Here is a 23,883-nt window from a genome sequence, read left to right as displayed (position 1 = left end):
TGACATATGGAGGTACGGTGTAGATGGGCACGGATTTTGTCCATTAGTGGTTGGTGTGTGTCCGATGTATAATATAGAAAACGTCACCGAGTATATATTGGGCAAATTGAGTTAGCTCAAATTGAGTTAGCTCTGTTGTAAATAAGCTAGGAGATGTCATTTCTCCTTCTCATGATTAAACTGTATGACTCGGTGGAGGAACCCAAGGTTAGTTGGTAACTTGTGATTTTCTGTGGAAAACCAATTATATTGTGGTCCCAATATTGGGTCTCAATATTAGCATATTATACAGTTGTGTATTACATACTTACTGAGCCACGAAGAAATAAAACAGGAACACCAGTTCCAAACTTTTCCCCTAAAGCCTCTACTGCAGATAATAACTGAAACGCTTGTTGACCAAAGTCATGAAGATTGTCTTCTTGGTCAGTAAGTGAAATGTTGTGACTTAATCTAAAATAATGAAACAAATGCACAACTAATTAGAGGGGAAAATGTAGGAGACAAAAAGCATGGTATTGAAGCACTATAAATCAGATTTTATAAATAAAGAGAATCAAAATTTTGTGTATTTTAAATGGATGATTGATAATTAAATCCCTGAACATCTGAAAACAAATATAAAGTAGTGCTGGGAAGCATATTTGACATTTTTGTAATAAACTTTATTAGCAAATACAGCTTGGTAAAAGCATGCTGAAAAGTCTCACCCTAGCAACAGTGTGACTGAATATAGGTAAGGAAAGCCTGTTACATAATAATATAGGCCATACCTTTTCTCCACGCATACAGAGATTTATACCTTAAAGATATGCCAGGAGGGATATTTTAATAAAGAATAGATTACAAAAATGTTATCAATATTTTAACTCCATTAGAACAATGTGTGTTTTTTATACTTCAGCATATTACAATGTTGAAGTTTTATGAAGGAAACATTACCAAACTACACCACATTTTGAACATCTGAACACCCTTGAAAGGGTTGGGCACTTTCTGTGCAAACATCAAATCTGCCACATACTGTTATGTTTTAAAAGGAGGTCATCATGCTCCTCTGCATCCCACAAGTAGACAATGTTAACACTAGTCGTTGCTTCATAAACATACAAAGGAACAAATACGGTCACATGAAAAAGTTTAAATTAACTGCTTGGTACTTAACCCTTTCATGGCTGCCATACAGCTATATACCATATATACTTGAGTATAAGCCAGGGCCCCTAATTTTACCACCAAAAACATGGAAAACCTACTGACTCGAATATTAGCCAGTGGTGGAAAATGCATCGGTCACAGCCTCCCAGTATGTAGCCAGCAAGCCTCCAGTAGTATATAGCCTGCCCGCCCGGCCCCTGTAGTAGAGAGCGAGCCAGCCAGCCCGCCCGCCCTCCCCCTGTTGTATAGAGACAGCCCACCCCCTGTAGTATAGACCCTGTAGTATACAAAAAATAAACTTACTCACTTTCCAGCGGTCCCCGATGCTTGCCACAGATCCCAATTCTCCTGTCCCTACGGCTCCTCTCTTCTCTGCTGTAACTGCCAGCAGAGGCACATCCATGCACTCTGCCGGCCGGCGCACACTATGACGAATCAGCGGTGAAGTTGAGGAAAGACCGAAAGCTGAGCATCGGGAGCGCCGGAAGGTGTACAAGTTTTTTTTTTTTTTTTTAAAAACTCATGTATAAGCCAATGTGGGTTTTTCAGAACATTTTTTTTGCTGAAAAATTCAGCTTATACATGAGTATAGAAGGTACATCCTTTATGCACATGACCAGGGCAGGAAAGACATTTATAACCATTATGGCAGCAGCCAACTTCAAACGTGTATGGGTGCTTCACAGAACCAGAGATATTGACTCTGCAATTAAAATTTTAGATTTACAGCTTTCTATTTCCGAATAACATTAAAAATGGATTTTTACCTTAATACTTAGCTTTATCGTAGTTGAAATACTCAAAGACATTAACAAATGACATTAAAGCCGATATTCCATTTAACATATCCTGATTACACAGGACAGAAGATGGCCGCTGGTCACATGTCCACATCACATGTCCTGCACCTGCCTGAGCAGGTTATGTGATCATCACTATGTTTGAAGTGAATTCAGTATGGCCAGTATTATGGCGATGTGCAGGGATGGCAGTTACACATCATAAATATGGTAACAGAGCAAGACAGTCTGTTAAATCATCACTAGGAGCAGAGCATTAGAGGGAGGAGTTAATGAGAACTAAAGGACCATGGGAGTTTTAAGTTACAGCCATCTTGGTGATGACTCTGCATAGTTATCACTAGAGGCAATAAAATCTTGTGAATCATAAAATCAAATAATTTAAGCTCCATTTGGTGACTAATGGCATTCAGTTTTGTTGCATTTATTTATAGTATCATGGGTTTTTGTTTTTGATCAGACATTAATATTCCCGGAATACCCCTTTATATATATTCAGATTTACTATTTATTAAAAAAAATTGTTAATCTGAAAAATGACAAAAAGGCTTTAAAGAGGACCTGCCACCCAATTTAACGGCTCTAGGAGTTACCGGAGGAAACCTCCGGTAACGTTATCTAACGCTGCTGCGGAGTACTGTGTAATTGTTGGACAGCTCGCAAAGCTGTCCGACGTATTCATGAGGGGGCGGGGTTGCGGCGTGGCAAGAGGCGGTGACTGCCGCCTAGCACACGGCAGTCACTGTCGGCCTATGGAGCGAGCAGGGCGGTCCGGGGAAGAGGCAGCGCCTCGGACCACCCCCACATGAATACATCGGACACTTTGCGAGCAATCCGATGATTACATTGTACCCCGCCGCAGTGTTTGATATTGCTACCGGAGGTTTCCGGTAACGCTACCACTCTATCACTGCGGTGTTTGTTCAAACAGAAAATTTAGGTGACCGGTCCTCTTTAAAGAAAAAAAAAATATGTAATTAATAAAACTATCCTATCAAGTTAAAGGGGTATTCACACAAAGACAAGATTCTTAAATATGGTCAGGTTAACAAAATATCACACTTTCTAATTCACTGTTATTAACAAATAAATAAAAGAAACTGGTTGGAAAATGTTGTAAGAAAAATAAGCTGCCACAATAAATATATGACAGTGTATGATTCTCCAATCTCAGCTGAAAACACATTCACACTTGTATTGGGTATAGGAGTCAGGAAGAAAAGCCGATTGATTACAATACACTTTACAGGAGTAGAAGAATCCAATACTTTTTGGAAATATCATATACATGAAGTTGTCCAGGAAATATCCCCCTGAGCTAATTTACCGTGTCTTGCAGTTATCACAACATTTTTCAGTCCCCATGATGCCAGAAGAGACCTTGCGGAGTTGTTTATCTTCAAAATGAGACAGGATAATCCTACACAAGGGAGAAATGTGAGGTAAATACAAAAGAACAAGCATTTACATGTTAAATTGAATGAAGACAACAATGGGCTAGAATTATATTCATTTATTTAATCTTGAGGGATGCAATTATTTGGCTTTGTTTAATTCACAGAGAATGAGGACATTGTTGATGTTAAAAAAAAAAAAAAAAAACCCACACAGATGCACATAGTACTGAAAAAGGACCACATTTTCATGGCGTAGAAATAAAATATTAATTTCTCTCTGTTCCAGTCACATGCTATCTTGGGCCAAGATTAAATTGGCCAGACATATGACCAGCGGTTATTTGACTGAACCAACCCAACAGAAACCCCATCCTATCTTAAAGTCTCAATACCAGGCAATGCAGCAATGCTTTATTTACCATATTTTTCGGACTTCTTACTATAGTACGCACTCCAGATTTAGGCTTCCAAAAAAGGAAAAATATATTTTAAACCAATTAAAATATCCCTGTTGGTCGCACTAAAGCACAGCACACACAGCCCTGCTCCATCCATACAGTTACACACACAGCCCTGCTCCATCCATACAGCTACACACACAGCTCTGCTCCATCCATACAGCTACACACACAGCTCTGCTCCATCCATACAGCTACACACACAGCTCTGCTCCATCCATACAGCTACACACACAGCTCTGCTCCATCCATACAGCTACACACACAGCTCTGCTCCATCCATACAGCTACACACACAGCTCTGCTCCATCCATACAGCTACACACACAGCTCTGCTACATCCATACAGCTACACACACAGCTCTGCTACATCCATACAGCTACACACACAGCTCTGCTACATCCATACAGCTACACACACAGCTCTGCTACATCCATACAGCTACACACACAGCTCTGCTACATCCATACAGCTACACACACAGCTCTGCTACATCCATACAGCTACACACACAGCTCTGCTACATCCATACAGCTACACACACAGCTCTGCTACATCCATACAGCTACACACACAGCTCTGCTACATCCATACAGCTACACACACAGCTCTGCTACATCCATACAGCTACACACACAGCTCTGCTTCATCCATACAGCTACACACACAGCTCTGCTTCATCCATACAGCTACACACACAGCTCTGCTTCATCCATACAGCTACACACACAGCTCTGCTACATCCATACAGCTACACACACAGCTCTGCTACATCCATACAGCTACACACACACTGCTCTGCTACATCCATACAGCTACACACACAGCTCTGCTACATCCATACAGCTACACACACACTGCTCTGCTACATCCATACAGCTACACACACAGCTCTGCTACATCCATACAGCTACACACACAGCTCTGCTACATCCATACAGCTACACACACAGCTCTGCTACATCCATACAGCTACACACACAGCTCTGCTACATCCATACAGCTACACACACAGCTCTGCTACATCCATACAGCTACACACACAGCTCTGCTACATCCATACAGCTACACACACAGCTCTGCTTCATCCATACAGCTACACACACAGCTCTGCTTCATCCATACAGCTACACACACAGCTCTGCTTCATCCATACAGCTACACACACAGCTCTGCTTCATCCATACAGCTACACACACAGCTCTGCTTCATCCATACAGCTACACACACAGCTCTGCTTCATCCATACAGCTACACACACAGCTCTGCTTCATCCATACAGCTACACACACAGCTCTGCTTCATCCATACAGCTACACACACAGCTCTGCTTCATCCATACAGCTACACACACAGCTCTGCTTCATCCATACAGCTACACACACAGCTCTGCTTCATCCATACAGCTACACACACAGCTCTGCTTCATCCATACAGCTACACACACAGCTCTGCTTCATCCATACAGCTACACACACAGCTCTGCTTCATCCATACAGCTACACACACAGCTCTGCTTCATCCATACAGCTACACACAGCTCTGCTACATCCATACAGCTACACACACAGCTCTGCTACATCCATACAGCTACACACACAGCTCTGCTACATCCATACAGCTACACACACAGCTCTGCTACATCCATCCAGCTACACACACAGCTCAGCTACATCCATCCAGCTACACACACAGCTCAGCTACATCCATCCAGCTACACACACAGCTCAGCTACATCCATACAGCTACACACACAGCACAGCTACATCCATCCAGCTACACACACAGCTCAGCTATACACATATAACCCCCCACACACACTTCCCCCCTTCCCCTAATTCCCTCTTCCCCTTCTTCTTACTCTGTCCCAGGGCAGCATGTCCCCATTCTCAGCAGTATGTGGTGATGTAAGAAGCATGTGGTCAGTCACATGATTCTGACATCACCACAGGTCCTGTATGACAACCAGGAGAGGGGAGAGCAGTGCGGAGGCACCTGAGTGAAGTTGGCCCCCCCACCTTGCTCAAATAAAAAAAAATTGGTGGGCAGCTAAATTTTTTGTTAGTGCCGATATTGTTTTTAATATATTAATGGAAGTTTCCAGAGCTCATCAGAGGTCAAGCAGCCCCCCCCCACATTGCCCAAACCAAACAAAACTGGTGCCGAACAATTCTGCTACGTTTCTGCTGTCAAAAGTTCAAGCAGCCCCCCCACATTAACCGAATCAAACAAAACAAAACTGGTGTCAAACGTTAGTGCTACATTTGTGCTGGTTTGTGCAGCAAAAGTTTTCGTTTGTGCCGCTAACATTTTTAATATTTTCATACTTTGTTCCAGAGGTCATCCTAAACACCATAAACCTATGTAAACACCTGAATATACCTTAAAAATGATAGCAGCACAAACGAAAATTTTGGCTGCACAAACCAGCACAAACGTAGCACTAGTGTTTGACACCAGTTTTGTTTGATTCGGTTAATGTAGGGGGGCTGTTTGAACTTTTGACCTTTAATTTTTTGTTCATTTATTCAAAACAAAAGCAGCACAAACAAAAATTTGAGCTGCACAAACCAGCACAAACGTAGCAGAATTGTTCGGCACCAGTTTGGCTTGGGCAATGTGGGGGGGGGGGAGGGGGGTGACCTCTGATGACCACTGGAAACTTTCATTAATATCTTAAAAAACGATAGCGGCACAAAACAAAAATTTCTGCTGCACAAACCACCACAAACGTAGCACAAATGTTTGACACCAATTTTGCTTGATTAAAACAAGGTGGGGGGCCAACTTCACTCAGGTTGCGGAGGCTCCTCTTTAGGAACTCTATATCAGGGCATCACCCGATCTCCATTACAGCCTTTGGGAGGGTCTGGCAGTGCTGGATCCTCCTGTTCTTTGCTCTATAAGATGCAGGCACTTTTTTGCAAGATTGTTTCTTGCTAAAAAGTGAGTCTTATAGTCCAAAAAATATGGTATTTATTTAATGTTTTTTTTACATCGAATCTTATTTTCCTAAGAGAGAAACTAGAAAGCAGCAGAAAATGCAAAGACAACTTGGTTGTTTGTCACTTTTATGTTATAAAAATGTAAGTACAAGTTTTTACTTCTAATCTAAAGCCCAATTTAAACTTCCCACAGATCAATCATCTACTTTAAAAATTATGCTAATAAGCAGGGGCTTTACCAGATCTGTGTGGCAGATTCACAGGCTGTTACAATGAGCAGAACATGTCTCATTCATGTCTTCTCCCTCTGCCTGCAAACTCTAGGGGAGCTTTGCTCATTATAACAGTCTGTGAAGTTACAGCACTAAGAGACTCTGGAAACACTCACCAGAACCCCTAATACTCATTAGCATAATTTAAAACATTTATTTTAGAAGGCAGGAGAAAATGGATAAAAAATATAAGAAGTCACAGTCATGGTGTCAACATCGATGAGTAGGTTTATCATTCAGGACTCAGCCTACTTTGGCCTCTAGGACGCGGATCCATTTTTTGAATCTGCCCCGGTGTCACTATAAGAGTGGTTATAGCTTTGGAAGGCTATGAGATATCCAAGGGATTTTTAGATTGTTTTCTCGTGACACATTGTACTTCAAATTAGTTTAAAAATTTGGATGATATCTTTTGTGCTTAGTTATGAAAAAAAAAAAAAAAAAAAAATTGGGAAAAAAATTGGAAAAATTCTTTATTTTAAAAGTTCTAAATTCTCTACTTTTAATGCAGATAGTCATAGCACCCAAATAAATTCACAACTTACATTTCCCAAATGTCTGCTTTATGTTGTCATGGTTTTTTAAGATTCCGCATATTTTGTGGCTCAGAATTTACTGTAGGTGCCATTTTTAAAAATTTTTTGGAAAATCACCAAAATCTGTATTTAGATGGACCTGCTCAACTTTTAATTGACTGTGAGAGGCCTAAATAATACCTAGACTAGTAAATTACCCCATTATGGAAACTACACCCCTCAACGAATGAAAAGTACTTTTAAGATGTTTGTTAATCCTAGGTGTTTAATAGGGGTTAAAACAAAATGGTGGTGCGGTCTACAAATTGTAATATTTTTGGACAATACATTCATTTTGGGTGGAAAATTAAACATTTGAAATGGATGAAATGAAAAAAAGGCTCCACAAAGTTTGATACTCTATTTCTCCCGTGTACACTGATACCCTATATGTGGTGGCATCCTGCTGTATGGGCACATGGCCGGGCATAGAAAGGAAGGAGGCGCCATCCAGATCAGATTTGCATTGTCAAATTGCGCAGACTATAATTTTTTATCTTTTTTTCATGTGGAGATATAGGAGCAAATTTTCTTGCCACATTAGATGCACTTTTCTGGTACATAATTTTCAATCATCAATTTTTAGGAACATTTTTGGTTTTTTTTTTTGGCCGTTTACCATACCATAAAAATAGTATATTACTTTTATTCTATGGGTCACCACGATTATGAAAATATCTCATTTATATAGCTTTTTCCCCCCCATTATTTCTGAATAAAAAGTAATTTGGTGAAAATGTTAGTTTTAGCATCACCGTCTTTCCATATGCATAACTTTTTTTTATTTTTTAGCTGACAAATGTGGTTAAGGGCTTGTTTTTTTGCAAGAAGCGTTCTTTTTTGTGGTCTTATTTTAGATTGCGTAACATTTTTAAAAACACTTTTAGAGCATTTTTTAAAGGGTATTAATTAAAAATTATCCTTTTTCTGAGCGTTTTGTAGAGTTGTTATTTTCTTTTACGGGGTTCACTTTGCGGGTCCAATAACGATTCTGTTTTATTATGAAGATTGTCACAGACGCAGCGATTCCAAATATGTGGGGGGTTTGTGTTTTTTATTGAAAACCAGTTTGGAGAACATCTTGTTCAATTTAGCATCACCATTTTTTATATGCATAACTTTTGTATTTTTCGACTGATGAATCTGGTTAAGGGCTTATTTTTTTGCAGGTCCAGTAACAATTCAGTTTTATTATACAGATTGATACGCACGTGGCAATACCAAATATGTGTATGTGTGTAGTGGCTTATATTTTTATGTATTTATTTTTTATTTATTCTAATGTTTAAACGAAACTTTTTTTTACTTATACAAACTTGAACCAGTGATGCTCTGATAGGATCGAATCGTGGGTGTTAGAGAGCGGTGTCAGCTGTAATAAACAGCTGACAGCCGCTGCTTCTAATGCCGGCTCCGGGGCCAGAAGCGGGAAGTTATAGACCGTCCCTGTGTGGGAAGTATCTTCCCGCAGGGACGTACTATAATGGCCAGGTGCGCGTAGGGATTAATGATAATATATTTACCTAATTTATATTTATGACTGGTTGGGGTACGGGCAGTCGGTCTCTCATGATTGCGGATTTTGATGACATCTCCTAAAAATATTAATCTATTTCTGTGCTGACAAAACAACTGTCCAGAAAATGGTACCTGATACAGGATTAAAATCAATATAGATGCTGCAGACAAAGATAAAATCCTCTAAAAGACAGAATTGACAAGATGATTAAAGGGAATCTGTCACCACGTTTTCACAAATACAGCTAGTGACAGGTTCCCAAAGCCCCCATATAACTAACCAACACCTTTCTTTTAGCTAAAAATTGTTTACCTTACATCTCCATAAATAAATTTTATCTTGTATTCCCTGGCATCAGATGGCTGTCTCTTGCTCGACTGGCCCATTACATCTACTCCTCCCAATGTCCCATGTCTCTGCTAAGAATGCCATGTGTCAATCGGGCCTCGGGAGGCAGGGCAGTGCATTGAACACTGCATATACCGGACCCCAATAATATCATTGCACCCACGTAAAGGATTAATTTAGGGATAAGGGAAAACATTTTTAATCATACTTTTTAGTATGAAGTATTTATTTTGGGTGGGTTAATTTAAATGGCAGGCCATCTATAAAGGGATGTCCTAGCAATCCTGAACCCCCCAAGGCAGGGGTCAGAAAAAACTAATAATTTTGCACTTACAAGGGTTGTCCACTGTTTGCAAATTAGCAATATGCTTTGTGTCATGAAAAGTTATACAATTTTCCAATATACTTTTTGTATCAATTCCTCACAGTTTTCTAGATCTCTGCTTGCTGTCATTTTATAGGCAGCTTCTATGTTTACATCCAGTGAATAGAAATCTATCCATGGTAATGTGATGGATACGTAGGTGAACTAGTCGTTAGTATTACACAGTTATGAATACTCTTTGTGATATAATGAGCCATGCACCTGCGTTTCCATCACATAGCCATGGACAGATTTCTATCCACTGGAAGTAAATACAGAAGCTTTCTATCCAAAGACAGCAAGCAATTATGTTTAAAAACATGAAGAATTGATACAGAACGTATTAGAAAAATTGTATAACTTTTCATGACACAAACAATATCAAATATTTGCAGAAAATGGACAACCCCTTTAACTTTCTCCAGCTCCTGGTTACGTCACGTGCTCCACATAACCATGGGCTGCTGAGGTCACTTATTGGCTGAGGTGGTTCCAGTGACTACAATATAGGGAACCATAGACTGCTGTAAATGGGATTTTCCACAATTCCAGGAAAACCCCTTTGATACAAAGCATTTAAAAGTTACAATGCTGTAATTGAAAGTCTAACAAAATAAATGTTGGCTCATACTTTCGCCTGCAGCTGCTTGAATGGAGGTATTTTTCCATCTTTCCTAACATTTTCAATTTGTACTCTCGAAAATGTTCATTCTGGATCTCGCTTAGCATGTGCCTGAAAAAGAAACACACCTGTGTTACCCACACAATAGCTTACACATTTTTGTAGTAAAAAAAAAAGTTCTCAATCATGATTCATCTAAGGGTGATGTCACATGTTCAGTTTTTCAGATGCAGTTTTTGAAGCCAAAAGCAGGTGTGGATCATAATGGGTGAGACAAATAATTGAAAGGTGCTGCTCCTACCCCTACTTTTACTCCATTCCTGGTTTGGGCATCAAAAACTGCATCTGAAAAACTGAACATGTGACATCACCCTTAGGCTCTCACAAACATGCATTGATATGCATTTTAGATCCATCACTGTGTTCTTAATGGTATAGTTGCATCTATTTGGCATCCATTTTTTCACGCCCATACCCAACAAAAAAAACCCTGAATTGTATGAATGTATCCCAACACCCGTTTTTCACATACCGGCAGTGGTGGCATCCATTATTTTCAATGTTCAATTTAATTCTATTGGACAAATGGACAGTGAAAACGGTCATGCTATGCCAAACGGACCTTAACCCCTTCACGAACGCCATATGGCTATATTCATCCTATTATATATTATTTCCTTTTCTGCACATGCCCCATGCAGAAAGGATGTCTATAAACGTCTTGACAGTGACCAACTTCAAAGTGATATCTCCTGATCCCTGGCACATAGAAACATATTTTTTACAGCATTTTAAACAGAAGAATCTCCTTAAATATCATTGGATTGTGAATGGATGCATAACATAACCGGATATATTCACTCTTAAACTAACCTATATGTTTGAAGGGAACCTGTCAGCATATATTGACCTAATAAATCACTACCAGTTTGTCATCAAGCACATAAACACCTTCTAGATCATGTCTATCTCATGGCCCAACCCGGTGGCATCATCCAGAAAATCAACTTTGAAATGACATGTTATTTAATTGTATAAAGTCAAGGAGGAGCAGAGTTTGACACTGAAGTCAAGCTCTACTCACTTCAGAATGCCCTCTTCACTGTAATTGATGGTCCTGCATCCAGACACATCACTTAACCAGATCTCCTTCATTCTGAGGTGAGGAGAGCTTGACTTCAGTACTGAGCTCTCCGCCTCCATTACTTTTTACTCACTTCAAATTTAATTATCTGAATGAAGCCACCACGCTGGGCCATAAAAGAAATGTGATCTGGAAGGTGTTAATCTAATTCGCAACATACTGTGGTAATGGTTAATTAGGTCAATTTCTGATGACAGGTTCCCTTTAACATCTACAAAATTTATGTCTTTTTGTGATGTTTTTGCACAGGAAATTCGCTGATAGCCAAAAACCTAAAATTGCACAATATTGAGACAATAAAACGTGGAGAAAGGTGGGATAAAGGCAATTGAAAAAAAAAAATAAACCCAGAGGTAAAAATCCAACACAGACCAGACTTCAATTTGTAAACCAGCAACATGCAGGCTGCTGACACTGCAATTGGCAGCATTAATACATAAAATTATACAGGGGAGGGCACATTTAGGGCACTGATGTGCAAGCACCAACACTACAATCCCCCTCCATGCCTGCAACAACCCTACAAACTGCAGCCTTGCTGTCTCAAAGCTAAACTGCACCATCACTGCCAGCAAAACACTAGACATTAAAGAGGACCTGTCACTAAAAAAAGGCACTAGGAACTGCTTACTAAAGCAAGCAGCTCCTAGCGCTACCCCATTTTTAGCAGTCATAAACTGCTAGTTGTATCGGAACCCTCGGATAAAGCTAGCAGACACTGCAGCGCCGTACAATAGGAACTCCGGACTGAGCTCACAGTAGTCGGGCGTATTCATGAGGGGACAGTCCGAGGCACTGCTTCTGCCCTGGACCGCCCCTACCACTGCCAGGCTTCATGCGGCTCTCACCGCCTCCTAGTCCTGCCCCCTAATGAATACGCCGAACCGCCGGCCCTGCAGTGTCTGCTAGCTTTATCGGAGGGTTCTGATACAACTAGCAGTTCATCACTGCTTAAAATGGGTTAGCGCTAGGAGCTGCTTACTTTAGTAAATTATAGTGCAAAATGTAAGTGTACATTATACACTATCATTTGAAGCAGATCATTTCGAAGTTGCCTTCCCTTTATGGTGCAGTCACATGTGGCACTAGCATTTCCTTTGTAAATGCAATGCTAACATGGAGGTCAGCCTCAGCCCAAATGCATATGCATTTCCAGTGCACCTAGTGCCTTGCATAGTTTAAATACAAGACAAATGGTGCTCATTACTAATTGATTGAGTTTAACTGGAAACACTTATGCGCTATGGAGAGGATGACCACAGGGCGCTAGCGTTGAGTTTGTAAACGCAATGCTACCGACACATGACAGTACCCTAGGAGTGTGTCCACAGGTTCCGTTTTTCAGATGCAGTTTTTGATGTCCAAACCAGGAGGAATAGCTTCTCTCACTTATATGTTCTCACCTATTATGATCTACACCTGCTTTTGGATTCAAAAACTGCATCTGAAAAACTGTGCTGCACCCTAAAGGCCATGCCATGCACTGAAAAAAAAATTCTGCCACACTGCAAGTGGGCTTGGAGGGGGCATGAAGGGACTAAATTGAAGATACTGGGCTCCAATGCTCAATGTGTACCAGCACTAACTACACTGTACTGTACTGTACACTGTACTTTATGAGTACTGTCAAATTTCAGGGACTACTATCAAAATAAATCACTACCATGCACCAGATGTAGTAGCACATACACATGGACCCACATACAACACCTCCTATATGGTGTAGTTTTACGATAAAATTTCTGTTGATGTAACTGCTTTTGCATGGGGTTGCACACCCAAGTAAGTTCAAAAATGCTGCGTTGGTGTATTTTTTCCAACATTGTGTGGCTTTAGAGATTTTTCCCCTCACTAAAAAAAAACCCACCAAAACTACGTCTGTGCAAAAATTTGCAAAAATTATACGCCAAGAAGCTACATACAACTAGTGATATATCTGTATGGTTTCCTGTGCCCTTTCCCCGTCTTTTCTTATTTAAATAGTTTTTATAAATCGGCTTTCGGTCTTGAGTAACCGGATAATATGCCTACTGACTTGGTTGAAAATATGGCTACTTTGTTCCAAAAATAGCTTTATTTCTGACTGCTGAATTGCCATTTGTGCTGTAGTTTTTGAAAGAAAGAATCCATGTATTTCCACCTCTAAACAAGCCCTTTTTACAGACAGTCACTGGATATTCTAATCACCTCAAATAGATTATCATCAATGGAAGTATATTCTATACAGGCAGTCCCCGGGTTACATACAAGATAGGGTCTGTAGGTTTGTTCTTAAGTTGAATTTGTATGTAAGTCGGAACTGTATATTTTATCATTGTAATGCCAGCCAGAAGTTTTTTTTTGGATCTGTGACAATTGGATTTTAAAAATATTGGGTTGTCAAAAGAACCAGGATTAACAATAAAGCTTCATTACATACACCAGTGATAACTGTTATAGCTGTTTATTGTAGCCTATGACTAAAGTACAATAAATTACCAATATCCAGTGGTCCGTTTGTAACTAGGGGTTGTATGTAAGTCGAGTGTTCTTAAGTAGGGGACCGCCTGTATATGGAAAGAGTAAATCATTAGCCTCCTTATCCAACCGAAAAGGATGGCCCTGAGAAGGCTTTCATATCCTCTGCTCACTGCAGAAGCAAGAAGAAGAAAAGGGCACAGAGAAACTGCTTAACTTAAAGGGGTTGTACAAAGTCAGCAAGTTGTCCCCTTTCCACAGGGAAACCAATTGTTGTGGGCCAGACTACAGGGTCCCATACCAATCAAAAGAACAGGTAATGCATGCACCCTGCCGCATGGCACTTGGTTATCTCTGGCACTCTTGGAGACCCTGTTCTCCAGGTTTCAAGGGGTTACATTCTCATGATCAGTGGAGGTCCCATCAGCTTGTTATCCCTCATGGTGAAGTAATAAATAATAAATTAGCTTTAACAGTTTGGTTAATCTTTACAATCCTTACTGTAAAAATAATTTGACTAAAGTTGTGCAATTTTCTGAACCAACATTTACAAAAAATAAAGGTGTAATTTTGGAGATTGCACCATACTATGCACATTCAGTAAACAAATATTGGAGGCGACTGACAGATTCTTTTTTGGAAACTTATAGAGGCCCTCTATTCACATGCCCCTATATAGGTGGGCGTCGTAGCCAGTACTCTAGGAAGCAATGCATTCCAGCAGCACTAGCTCCCATACTGAAGACTACAATTTTAAAAACCAAGTATTAAGAGGGTAGACTAGTGTTTAGTAAAGTTACCTGTTGAACTTCATATCCGTGGGGGCCCAAAGAACATGGCAACTACTAGGGAGACCATCTCTCCCAGCTCTGCCAATTTCTTGATAGTAGGATTCCATTTCTTTAGGAGCTCCATAGTGGATAACTTTACGGATGTCTGGTTTATTGATACCCATTCCAAATGCCACAGTAGCCACAACACACTGGAAAGCACAGAAACCATTGTTCATTATACATTGGCTTAAAAGAGTTATGGTATTTGTCGAATTTCTCTCAAAACATGACACAAAATGTAATTACTTTTGTCATGTGGGAACTACAAATAAAAATAAAAACAATTGCTATGAACACTGCTGGTCATACATGTAAGGTAGATGTGGGCCAATTGTGATTTCTCTAGATTCCTGACTTGAAAGCGGCTTCCAGTCTTCTAAACATATAGTCCTCTATGTCTAATAAATAAAGTTAATTAACTATCTCATGCTCTTGGGATTTCTTCTTTCAATAGCCTTTCATGCTACTTTTAATGGAAACATTCTAAATTCCATTCAGATTTTTTTAAAAAATCTGTTCTGAGTTGGTCTTATTTTCACACATACTTAATACCACGTGAATTTAGAATACAAGTATTCCCATCCTTTGGCCTGGAGGATGAGATATTTAGCACCAATGGGAAGACATCTGTAATAAAAGCTCTATGGTCTCTCATGCAGTTGATCATTGAACAAAATACGAAACAAATGGAGTGTTTGGATGCAGAGATCTATAATGTCCAGGTACAGATGAGCCAACTATTACCATCAGAAAAACAGGAAGCTTTCACTAAGGAGATTGATGATGCTTTTAAAACATGGGAAAAGCAGATAAAAGAGATTAAATCTAAAAAAAATTCAGAGAGACCTACAAGATAAACGATGGGTAGGATCTACAAATGGAAAACACAGAGAGGGCCTCCGGAATCGGAAGCCCTCAATGGTCTCCCTTTCATCAACTGTGGTGAATCTAGCGTCTCCCTTGATAGAGCCATACTCTAAACGGGGGAACAACAGAAGATTTCATCCCTATAGGAGGTAACAACCTAAAAGATGGACGAGAGAGGAAAGAAAAAATGAACGCAAATCATCTTTAAAGGTAATTAACTGACAAAGAACTGACCAGAGGTTCTAAGCCTGGGTATGACTTTTTCATCAACTGCATCATTTGATTGTTTTGCAGCAATAAAAGATCTTCATCTTTTTGCAAGGAAATTGTTTTTTAACATTTTTTCACAAAGACATTGACCCACATCACTTTCCGTCTGCACACGAACAAGGGGCATTGAGAGCCTTGGAGGAACTGATGAAAGAACAGGATGGACTGTCATCAGCAAGTAAGTTTCCTATTTCTTTGCTTCCTAAGTTTAAATCATTTCCACTGTTTTCAGGACATCAGAATATTGACTTATTTATTTGAATATTTGTTAAATTGGTGTCCAATGACATACAGAAACTACCGATGATGGGCAAAATAAATAATTGTACATTAGCCCATAGGGAAGCGATAGATGAACTCAGAAGTATGATGGATATTGTTATAAAATGCTCAGATAAAGGGGGCAATGTGGTGATATGGTCGACTAAGGCTTATGAGAAGGAAGCCTTACATCAACTTCGTGTTATAGGAGATTAACGTTTAACCCTCTTAAAATATACAGATGAATTATCTAGGATTCTTGAGGATGCCCTGGAGAACAATATCATTACAAAGAACCAATTGGCTACACTCTTGCCCCGGCACCCAAAGGTGTTGAGTTTCTATCTACTCACCAAGATACAGAAAGGGTTGACTAACCCTCCAGAACGCCCTATTGTGTCAGGAATAGGAAGTTTGTGTGAACCTGTAAGTATGTTGATCACCATCTTCGACCTCTGGTGGAATTACTCCCGTTGTATCTCAAAGACACCACGGACATTCTGAGGAAGATGCAGGGTATCCATTTTGAACCCGATAAGTGGCTAGTGATTTGTGGCTGTAACACATGCAGCATGCTCAGTGTGTTACATTACACAGTGTAATACATCTGTATTACACTGTGTAAAGTGAAGAATAGCGTGAACAGGCGCTCAGTTAAACACGTTAATTTAGCCAAAAAAAAATTGTATCCGATTTTGTTTTAACCCCTGTAAAACAATTAAAGGGTTAACAAACTTCACAAAAGTTGTTTTACATATGTTTCTATAATGGGGTAATTTTTGGGGTTTGACTTTTATTTAGGCCTCCCGGAGTGACTTGAAACCTCAGCAGGTTTTTGCATTTTTTATGAAAATGTGAAAAATTGCACCTAACATTCAAAGGCCCAAAACATCCTACAAAAATAAGAGTATGCATAAAAAATCATGTCCACATAAAGTAGACATTTGGTTAATGTTAGTTATTAAGTTTTTTTGCTGTTATGTATGGAAAAAGTAGAACATTTTGAAGTTCGAAAATCGAGAATTTTTCCAAATATTCACCAAATATCTGATTTTCTCATAAATAAATGCAAAACATAACACCAAAATTTTTCAACTAATATGAAGTACAATGTGTCACGAGAAAACAATTTTAAAATCACTTGGCTATGTTAAAGCGTTTCAAAGTTATAACCATTTATAGTGACAGAGGGCAGATTTGAAAAAAATGGGCCGTGTCAGGAAGGTGAAAAGTGGCTTCGGCGTTAAGGTGTTAACCGCCCTGCAGCCGCCCCAATGATTAACCGCCCTGCAGCCGCCCCAATGATTAACCGCCCTGCAGCCGCCCCAATGATTAACCGCCCTGCAGCCGCCCCAATGATTAACCGCCCTGCAGCCGCCCCAATGATTAACCGCCCTGCAGCCGCCCCAATGATTAACCGCCCTGCAGCCGCCCCAATGATTAACCGCCCTGCAGCCGCCCCAATGATTAACCGCCCTGCAGCCGCCCCAATGATTAACCGCCCTGCAGCCGCCCCAATGATTAACCGCCCTGCAGCCGCCCCAATGATTAACCGCCCTGCAGCCGCCCCAATGATTAACCGCCCTGCAGCCGCCCCAATGATTAACCGCCCTGCAGCCGCCCCAATGATTAACCGCCCCAATGATTAACCGCCCCAATGATTAACCGCCCCAATGATTAACCGCCCCAATGATTAACCGCCCCAATGATTAACCGCCCCAATGATTAACCGCCCCAATGATTAACCGCCCCAATGATTAACCGCCCCAATGATTAACCGCCCCAATGATTAACCGCCCCGCAGCCGCCCCAATGATTAACCGCCCCAATGATTAACCGCCCCGCAGCCGCCCCAATGATTAACCGCCCCGCAGCCGCCCCAATGATTAACCGCCCCGCAGCCGCCCCAATGATTAACCGCCCCGCAGCCGCCCTAATGATTAACCGCCCCGCAGCCGCACTAATGATTAACCGCCCTGCAGCCGCCCTAATGATTAACCGCCCTGCAGCCGCCCTAATGATTAACTGCCCTGCAGCTGTGTTTCATGCTGAGTAACAAACAGGTCCATCTTAAAGGAAACCTGTCACCACATTTTCACATATACAGCTACAGGCAATTTCCTACAGAGCTCTATTTACTACATAAATCCACATAAATCAATATTTCCACATAGATCAAGTTTATATTATATTCCCTGGCATCAAAGACTTGTACAGCTCAGCCAGCCCCTCCCATCTACGCCTTCTCAGGTCCCATATGTTTTCTCAGCATGTCCTATGACCAGGGTGACATGATTACAGGTCCTTTAGCAGCCTAACATTAGCAAACTGTACACCATGCATATATCTGATCACATGAAATCACAGCAACCTCCATGGGCTTCTACTTCTCCAATCCCCATGAGGCAAGCTGTGATTTCATGTGATCAGATACATACATACATAGCCCCACACTTACACACACATTACAAAAAACATGAGGTAAAGTGGCCAACCCCTTTAAGTGCCAAATGATGTATCAGAGCTTTCCATACAGCAGGATATCAAAGCCTGTCAATGAGGAATAAGGAGACAGGGCAGTGCAAGTAAACTTCACTATGCAAGACTCAGCTAGTGTGATTGGACTCACATCAGGTGAGTTGCATATAAGTTGACAAACTGATTTTTGTAACATTGCAGCCATGGAAAGGAATCATTTAGGGATAAGGGAAATGCTTTTTAATTTGAATGAGAGGTTTTCTTTAAAGTCAGCGGAGCCATTGGTGGTGCCAGGTAGCAGATCAGCACATGATAAGGTACTTGTGTGCCTCTTTACCCTGGGAGACATTTATCTTGTTCTAATCCCTTACAATCACATACAAATAACTGTTTATAAGATCCTAGTTCAATATTGCTTTTAATACAACACAGAAAGTCCTCAACTGTACCTGTATTTCATCACGCATAAAGCGGTGATGTACATCTCTCCTAGCTTTGATTCCCATACCAGCATGATAGGTATCACAAGAAATGCCCAGCTTGCACAATTCTGCAGTGACTTGTTCCGATATTCTTCTAGAAGGGCAGTAGACAATAGCAGCACCGTCAAATTCCCAGCCAGGCCTGGAACCAAAAATAAATAAAGGATTAAAAGCATATAATACATTATTATAACAAAGGTGGATAAAGTATGTTGCTGTTTTCTGTTTTACAGTTTTTACAGTATGGGGGACGTATATACGGCCGACGTATATGCGGCCGATATACGTACCCCTTACACGTGCGGCACCGTACCGCTCCGTAGCCCGGGAAAAGATAGGACATGTCCTATCTTTTCTCGTATTACGGCTCTGCTGACATACATCGCTATGGAGAGGGGTGGGGTGAGCTGCGCTCACCTCCTCCTCCTCTCCAAGCACTGCCGTGTGCCCGCCGTGCTACGGTGTGGCGGGCACACGGCAGTGTGCATGTAGCCTAAAAGAGTTGTAACCCCCCCCCAAAAAAAAAAAGTTACTCACCAATTCCCTGCCACAGCAACTACACCGCTTCCCGAATCCCTACTGATCTCCAATTTCAACTTTCTATCATGTAGCAAAAGATGGCTCATTTAATTACAGCAGCTACAGTAATTTCCTGCATGTTAAGAGAGATCAGCAGGACCCAGAGCGCATGAGAATGTGATTAATTAATGATCAGCGAGGTATCACTTCTTAGGATTTTCCATTTGATCTACATCTTGGAGACCCATCACATCGCTAAAAGCAGGACAATTGGTGGCACCAATTCCATCAGTACCATTCATATGTATGTACAAAAGCTTCCTTTCACACTGTGTTCTGCAGTGAGGTTTGCACAGTACATTTGTACAGTACGGAGCACAAGTGAAGTCTATGTTGTTTAGACACTAAGGAGGAGAGTTACATATTTTGGCTGAAAATTTTTAATGGTATGTTTATCAGTGTGATACAGATTTCCTCTATGATGATCCCCCTTATGTGCTTTCCATGGGAGGTAGTGATAAGAAACTTATTTTTGTATCACACTGCCGTATAACCTCCCATATATTGCTATGTTCTTAGAAAGAGAAATCAATGGTATAAGTTTAGCAAGTGGCCACACAAAATTTTTCTATAACGATTAGTTTGCCCATGTGAATATACTCTAAACGTTATGTACATTTATCTTCAGGTAATATTAATCAACTGATACACATGGCAGCTGTTTGGCATATGAGATATGAGAAACTACCTGGGCAAGAAGGGCTCACATAAGGAAAGTGTTATTGCTAAAAATGAGAGATTGGGACCAATGATTCCAAAAGAAGTCACAAGAAATTCAGCATGAAATTGAGAGATTGGACAGTTATAAGGATGTAAGAGTTGTTGTTGAAATAATGGTCTTTAAAGGGGTATTCTCATCTGGGCACTTACATTCAGTTTCATTAATCTTCCATATATAAACATTTCTTCAATTGGATGTTATTAAAAAAAATGTTTCTGTGTGAAGATAATTTCCCATAAACATAGCCATGTTGTCCCTTAGAAACCAGATAGCTTCCTCGGTTACGACCACGTCACATTTTGGCAGTGGTGGCCAGACATGCGCTATTGAGCTCTGCCTGACCACATGCATTCAGCGATCATTACCACAGGACGGCTGTAGGACATGCAGTAACTCCCGGATATTTCATATACAAAAACTTTTTGTTTATTTGTGCAATCCATCCAGCAGAGGTGGTCGTATCCGAGGAAGCCATCTCGTTTCTAAGGGACCACATGACTACATTTATGAGAAATTATCTTCACACAGGAACATTTTTATTAATAACATCCAATTGAAGAAATGTTTATATATGGCAGATTTATCAAACTGAATGTGAATGCCCAGACGAGAATACCCCTTTAACCTGTTTAGAAAAAAATTAATTTTTTTTCTAATCTTTCCTTAATTATTGAATTTTACCCCCCAAAGACCTAACTGAACAGCGAAATTATACCACTAACATAAACCAAGATGTCTCACAAGAAAACAATTTCAAAATCACAGGGATATGTTAAAGTGTTGACCAGAGACACTGGTCAGACTTTTAACGACAGAACTTAACGTACAAGCAAGCCATAAATAAAAACTGCTGCTTTTTGTTTATAAATTCCGGGATTAATAAATGTACCATAGATTGTTGTACATGAACATAGAGTCACAAGACTTCTTGATGGGACTCAGATATTTATTCTGATGTATGTGATGGCATTCCTTACAACATAAATAAACACTTTTGTTTTTTTTCTTTTTGGTTAAACAATAAATGTAATGTCTTGTTGATGGAAAAATAAGAAATCCCCTAAAAATAAGACCTAGTGCCTCTTAAGGAGCAAACATTAACATAAGACACTATCTTATTTTCAGAGAAAGGCGGTAGTAGCTTTAAAGGCTATGTAATTAACGTACATCTGTTCCTTTCAGCATCAATTTAAACAGCTGAAAATGACAACTATCCAGAAAGGCAACAGTTAATACAAGAAAGTTTGGATTTGGGACTTTCAGGCTGCATGCAGCCATCAGAGTATACAAATTACGCCAATTACCTCCCTATGAATTTTTAGACAGTCCTCAGACTCATTTTACTCCTAATGATATGTTTGGTAAAATGATCCGTTACCTAAAGGAGGCCCTCAGAGAAATTATTGACATTAAATTTGTGTTTGGACCTAGAGCTCTATCCATCTGTGACAACATCTGTGTGTTTTTCTACCTTGGGTGAAATTTGATAGATGTCTGATGTCTAAGGAAAATATGTTAAGTCGCCTTTGGGTAATTCTGTCTCTGTGCATCAGCTGCACATCAGCACATCAGATAGCAAGCTCCTCAGAATAGAACGCACACAACGGCTGCTATTGTTCTCGCAATGCTTTTCTAGTATAGCTACAGTGATAAAACTTTAAACTAGTGAAACTCGGCTGTAAGGTATTTAAGCAGTAAAAACTATCTAAGAGTGTCCCACAAGTAAAAACAAACACCAGAACACATACCAACATCCACATGGGACACTATGCAACTTTCTGGCACATTATTTTTTAATTAGAGGTACAAAACGTTACAAAAACGCATCCAAAAATCAATGCAATGGAGATGAATAAAGTACTAAGGCACATGTGCATCCAGCTGTTTATTTATTTGGGGGAACAACAGACAATCCTCCCTCTCATTCCAGTGATGGGATCAACACCGATCTGCGGAAATTATGCCACTTCAACTGGATAGCTGGTTGTGATATGTCTATTTTCAGACAAGGAAAGTGAGAGGTCACAATAACCCCTTAAGGACGTAGCCAGTTTATAGCTTAAGATCCAGTCCCATTTTTTGGATTCTGACATGCATCACTTTGATAAGTTTTCAAAAGTTATAACCATATAAAGTGATTATGAGATTGTTTTTTCCGCACATGTTGTACGTAATTTTAAAATTTTTGTGTTTATTTATGAAAAAAAAAGAAAAAAGAAAACGTGATTTGAAATCATCGAGTTTTCAGGCACATAGTTTTACCACCTAAATAAGTTGCTGAATAACATTTCCCATTTGTCTACATTAAATTTTCATAATTTTTTAAATGTTTGGATAACTTATTTTGATGTTACATGGCAAACAAATCCAACATCGTTTTTCAGTATTTTCAGAATTGACTATTTTGGGGATAATTACAGTTTTTAATGAAATTATAAACATTTTACATTAAAATCCCGCTATATATCAACCCATTTTCAAATCTGAACCCCTCAAATGATCAGAAACAGCTTTCAGGAAGATTGTTGACCCCATTGAGGTCTTTATAGTAATTAAATCAATATGGAGGTGAAATTTAGAAAATGTTGTTGGTTATACGTTCATTTAGCCCTAAAATTTACACATTTCCAAAAGCTAAAAAGATTTATCCATCTTACATGAGAACATTACTTGTTTTATGGGCGCACATCAAGGCGCAAAAGGGAAGGCGCGTCTTGCAGCTGCCAGGATTTTAGTTTCCTCATTGGCCCCTTTTGTAGGCTTTTGGTTGGTATCCCCTATTGTTTAAAATGTATTAACTTTTTTTAAGGGCAGGAGTAGAAAAGCATTAATTCTCTACTGGATTTTTTCCTCTTTTTTTTGTGTGTTCACAGTATAGCCTAATGATCATGTTATCTTTATTTTATGGGTCAATACGATTACGGGGATACCATATTTGAATATTTTTCTTATTTTTTACAAATTTGCCAAATAAAACCCTAATGTGGGGAAAAATCATTTTTGCATTGCCGTCTTCCAAATGGCATAACACTTTTTACTCCTACCGCGGGCGTTACACGGGGGTGTCAGCTATTGGCTGCAGCCGACATCCAATGTTTTCAGATGCCGGCCCAGGTCCGATTTTGTGCTAAGCCGGCATCAGCTCTGTGTCTGATATATCGGACGCACAGCGTGAAACGATTAAAAGTCTACCCAAATATCAGTTGGATACTGATATTCAACCTTCCTATCACAAATTCTAGAGCATTATAAACAGAAAGCATGACACAGGTGAGATTGGGACATTAGTAAATACTTAAATGTACTATAAAATAAAAATAAAGCAGCATCAA

General features: G+C 39.9%; 1 protein-coding gene across 10 annotated transcripts in view; it reads right to left on the bottom strand.

Moving 5' to 3' along the window:
- WRN (WRN RecQ like helicase) overlaps positions 1-23,883 on the bottom strand; it is a 261,779-nt gene that overhangs the window by 51,699 nt on the left and 186,197 nt on the right. For all 10 annotated transcript variants that reach the window (XM_072114010.1, XM_072114009.1, XM_072114011.1 and 7 more), the window contains 5 exons: positions 19,219-19,393; positions 14,861-15,042; positions 10,469-10,570; positions 3,286-3,378; positions 312-453 (listed from right to left, as the gene is read on the bottom strand). In XM_072114010.1, coding sequence (XP_071970111.1) covers positions 312-453; positions 3,286-3,378; positions 10,469-10,570; positions 14,861-15,042; positions 19,219-19,393 — 694 coding nt within the window. The remainder of the gene's footprint in view (positions 1-311; positions 454-3,285; positions 3,379-10,468; positions 10,571-14,860; positions 15,043-19,218; positions 19,394-23,883) is intronic.

This window comes from Engystomops pustulosus, chromosome 1 (genome assembly GCF_040894005.1).
Source record: "Engystomops pustulosus chromosome 1, aEngPut4.maternal, whole genome shotgun sequence".
Classification (NCBI taxonomy): domain Eukaryota; kingdom Metazoa; phylum Chordata; class Amphibia; order Anura; family Leptodactylidae; genus Engystomops; species Engystomops pustulosus.
Note: the sequence above shows the minus strand (reverse complement) of the source record. Positions and strands in the feature narration are given on the sequence as shown.